Source organism: Sapajus apella, unplaced genomic scaffold (assembly GCF_009761245.1).
Source record: "Sapajus apella isolate SASKATOON/1434 unplaced genomic scaffold, GSC_monkey_1.0 scaffold77, whole genome shotgun sequence".
Taxonomy (NCBI): Eukaryota; Metazoa; Chordata; class Mammalia; order Primates; family Cebidae; genus Sapajus; species Sapajus apella.
In genome coordinates, this window is record NW_022437017.1 from 9,317,296 (window position 1) to 9,320,665 (window position 3,370).

Below are 3,370 nucleotides of genomic sequence, written 5' to 3' on the forward strand. Positions count from 1 at the left end.
GGGATGATGGGGGTGCAGTGGTGGGCCGGCGCCAGCTCCCCCAGGACTGCCTCTGGATGTCCACATGGTCTCGTTATCTGCCACGCAGGTTCTCGGTCAACAAGCGTATCTTCGTGGTGGGATTTGGGCTGTACGGATCCATCCATGGGCCTACCGACTACCAAGTGAACATCCAGGTACCAGCCTCAGGCCTGGCCCCACAGCCCCAGGCCCCACTCCCCTCCATGTCCTCCCCCATCCTCCGTGGAACCCTGGCCAACCCCCAGCCCTGGTCCCTGCGCTGCCCACCCCAGGCAGGTGGGCTGGGCCTTGTGGGGTCCCTGCCGGCGCTCCCAGGCCTGAGCCTCCCCGTCCCCCAGATCATCCACACGGACAGCAACACTGTCCTGGGCCAGAACGACACGGGCTTCAGCTGCGACGGCTCGGCCAGCACCTTCCGAGTCATGTTTAAGGAGCCGGTGGAAGTGCTGCCCAACGTGAACTACACGGCCTGCGCCACGCTCAAGGTGTGCCTCGGGGTGGGGCACAGCAGACGCCCTCCAGAGGCAGCTGCCCTGGCCTAGTTGGGGCCTTGCCCTGTCCACATCTGGGGCAGCCCAGCTGGGTGGTCCTTGAGCTCAGTGTACCCCTACCCCCCACAGGGCCCGGACTCCCACTACGGCACCAAAGGCCTGCGTAAGGTGACACACGAGTCGCCCACCACGGGCGCCAAGACATGCTTCACCTTCTGCTACGCGGCCGGGAACAACAACGGGACGTCCGTGGAGGACGGCCAGATCCCCGAGGTCATCTTCTACACCTAGGCCGCCCACACGGTCCTTCCTCCACGGGGACAGCTTCGGCCCCAGGCCCTCAGCCGCTGCTGGGCCACCCTGCGTGGGGCAGAGCCCCGTGTCCCCCCAGCCACTGTCCACTCCACGCCACCTTTCTCAGCATCAGGAAGGGGCTTCCCTGTGTTCACCACAATGAGTGCAGCTGCTGGTTCAGGGCAGCCGGGGAGGCGGCGGGGCCAGTGGCCAGGCCCTGTGGAGACAATCCCTCAGGACTGGGGACAGGGCCGGCCTGGGCCAGGCCCCACGGGCCTGCAGCTCAGGGCACCTGCCCAAGTCGCCTGACCGCGCTGTGCGGCAGGCCTTCCCCGATTCCCTTCACTGCACATTACAATGCATCTGCGATTCCCGTTTCCCTGCTGGGGGCCGGCCTGGGTGGCGCCGCTCCTACAGCCACAGGTTCCAGACCTGGCATTCATTTTGTTCCTCTCTGTTCCTCGGGACACTGGGGCCCCACCTGTCCATGCGCCCAGGGCCACCCGACCCCAGCCTGCAGGGCGATGCCACTGCCTGGAGCTGGCCTGAGTTCTGAGAGGCTTCAGGGTGGGGTGGCCCCTGCCGGCTGAGCCCTGGCCCAGGTGGGCAGTAGTTTGCGGCTCCCATCCTCATCCACCTGATGGGCGCAGCCCAGGGCCACCTGTGTCCAGCCTCCCTGGACAGGGCCCCAAGCGGGACCCAGACCCTGTGCCCCAGAGCTCCCCTGCTGCAGGATGGGGCCCTGGCCGGCCCCACTGTGTCCAGAGCCACTGCTCGCCTGTACATACCATTGCCCCAACCTGCCAGGTGCCGAGGGAGCCCCCCCAGGTGCTGGGGACACGCTCTCCCCGCCCCAGGCCATGCCCCCACAAACCCCTGCGTGTTTCTGCCCTGTGACTCCTGGAACCTGCCTCCTCCCCAAAGCCATGGGGGGGTGGGTGTCCTCAGACCACGTCCCCAGATGATTTTTTTAAATAAAGAAACAAACGCACCTGGCCTGTGTGCATGCTGCTTGGCTCCCCTTCACTCTCCGGCCTGCCGTGGGGGCCACAGTGGGCTGAGGACGTCCTGAGCCCCGAGTCTGGTCTGCCAGTGCCGTGAGACCCCCCTCCTTAACCCACAGGTAAGCCCGGGAGATCGACAATGTGGTGACAGCACCACTGCCCTCCCACCTGGGCAACAGCAAGACCCTGACTCAGCACTCCCCCGCCCCAAACCCAAACAGTGGAAGTTGGTGGGGAGGTCCTGCTGGCTGCTGCGGACCACGGACATGAGGGATGGAGAGGAAGCAGGGAGTGCCAGTTCTGGCCTTGATGGCACCAACATAAAGACCCATGCTATCAGCTGCATCCTCAGGTGCACACGTGCAGGGCAAGACATCAGGAAACCTCACAGCAAGGCCATGCACGGCAGCTGACACCTGTAAACCCCAGCTCTTTGGGAGGCTGAGGAAGGCGGATCACCTGAGGTCAGGAGTTCAAGACCAGCCTGACCAACACAGTGAAATCCCGTCTCTACTAAAGATACAAAAATTAGCCAGGCATGGTGGCACATGCCTATAATCCCAGCTACTTAGGAGGCTGAGGCAGGAGAATCACTTGAACCTGAGAGGTGGAAGTTGCAGTGAGCCGAGATTGTGCCACTGAACTCCAGCCAGAGCGACAGACCAAGATTCTGTAAAAAAACAACAAAAAAACCCCCAGCAAACAGTAGCTCCCGAAGACTGAGCGGTTTGCACCGCCTGTGGTGCCGGGAGCAGGCCGTAGAGATGGAGCCCTGTGGAGGCGGGGGCCTTGAACACCTGGGGCCGGGCATGGTGGCTCACACGGGCAACTCCAGCACTTTTCGGGCTTGAGGCAGGACTGCTTGGGGCCAGGAGTTCAAGACCAGCCTGGGCAACACAGCGAGACCTCATCTCTACAAAAACACATTGAAAGGAAACACCCCGGGTTCCTAATTAAGACACCAGCAGGGCCACACACCAGCAGCTAGGGCAGCGCCCCTGGGGAGGACAGAGCTGAAGCAAGCCCTCGACCACTCCACAGACAAAACTCTGCTAGGGTCACTGTGGGCTGCTGCTACTCTGGCCCTGGCCCAAAGAACACACAGCCCTGTGAAGACCACACCCGCATGAGCTCCCACCACCTGTCATTCACAACATCCAGCATCCATTCCAAACTTACAGGCCGGGCGCGGTGGCTCACACCTGTCATCCCAGCACTTCGGGAGAACAAGGTGGGCAGATCATGAGGTCAGAAGATCGACACCATCCTGGCCAATACGGCGAAACCCTGTCTCTACAAAAAAATAGAAAAATGAGCCAGGCGTGGTGGCGGGCGCCTGTAGTCCCAGCTACTCAGGAGGCTGAGGCAGGAGAATCGTTGGAATGGGGGAGGCGGGGCAGTGTGCCGAGATCGTACCCCTGCTCTCTAGCCTGGGCAACAAGAGCGAAACTCCGTCTAAAACAAAAGAAAAATACCCAAGGTGAAGCACAAGTGAAAACAATGGAAAAACAGAACAGAATGATGTGATCAAGTCAAAGGGTATAGCGTATGTGTAAACAC

At 61.8% G+C, this 3,370-nt stretch overlaps 1 protein-coding gene across 1 annotated transcript in view; it reads left to right on the forward strand.

Moving 5' to 3' along the window:
* Positions 1-1,801, forward strand: part of BTBD2 (BTB domain containing 2) — a 10,474-nt gene extending 8,673 nt beyond the window's left edge. Inside the window, exons 6-8 of the mRNA XM_032252374.1 lie at positions 89-176; positions 360-506; positions 642-1,801. Of these exons, the coding sequence (XP_032108265.1) occupies positions 89-176; positions 360-506; positions 642-803 (397 nt within the window). The 3' untranslated portion in view covers positions 804-1,801. The remainder of the gene's footprint in view (positions 1-88; positions 177-359; positions 507-641) is intronic.
* Positions 1,802-3,370: the final 1,569 nt, after the last annotated feature.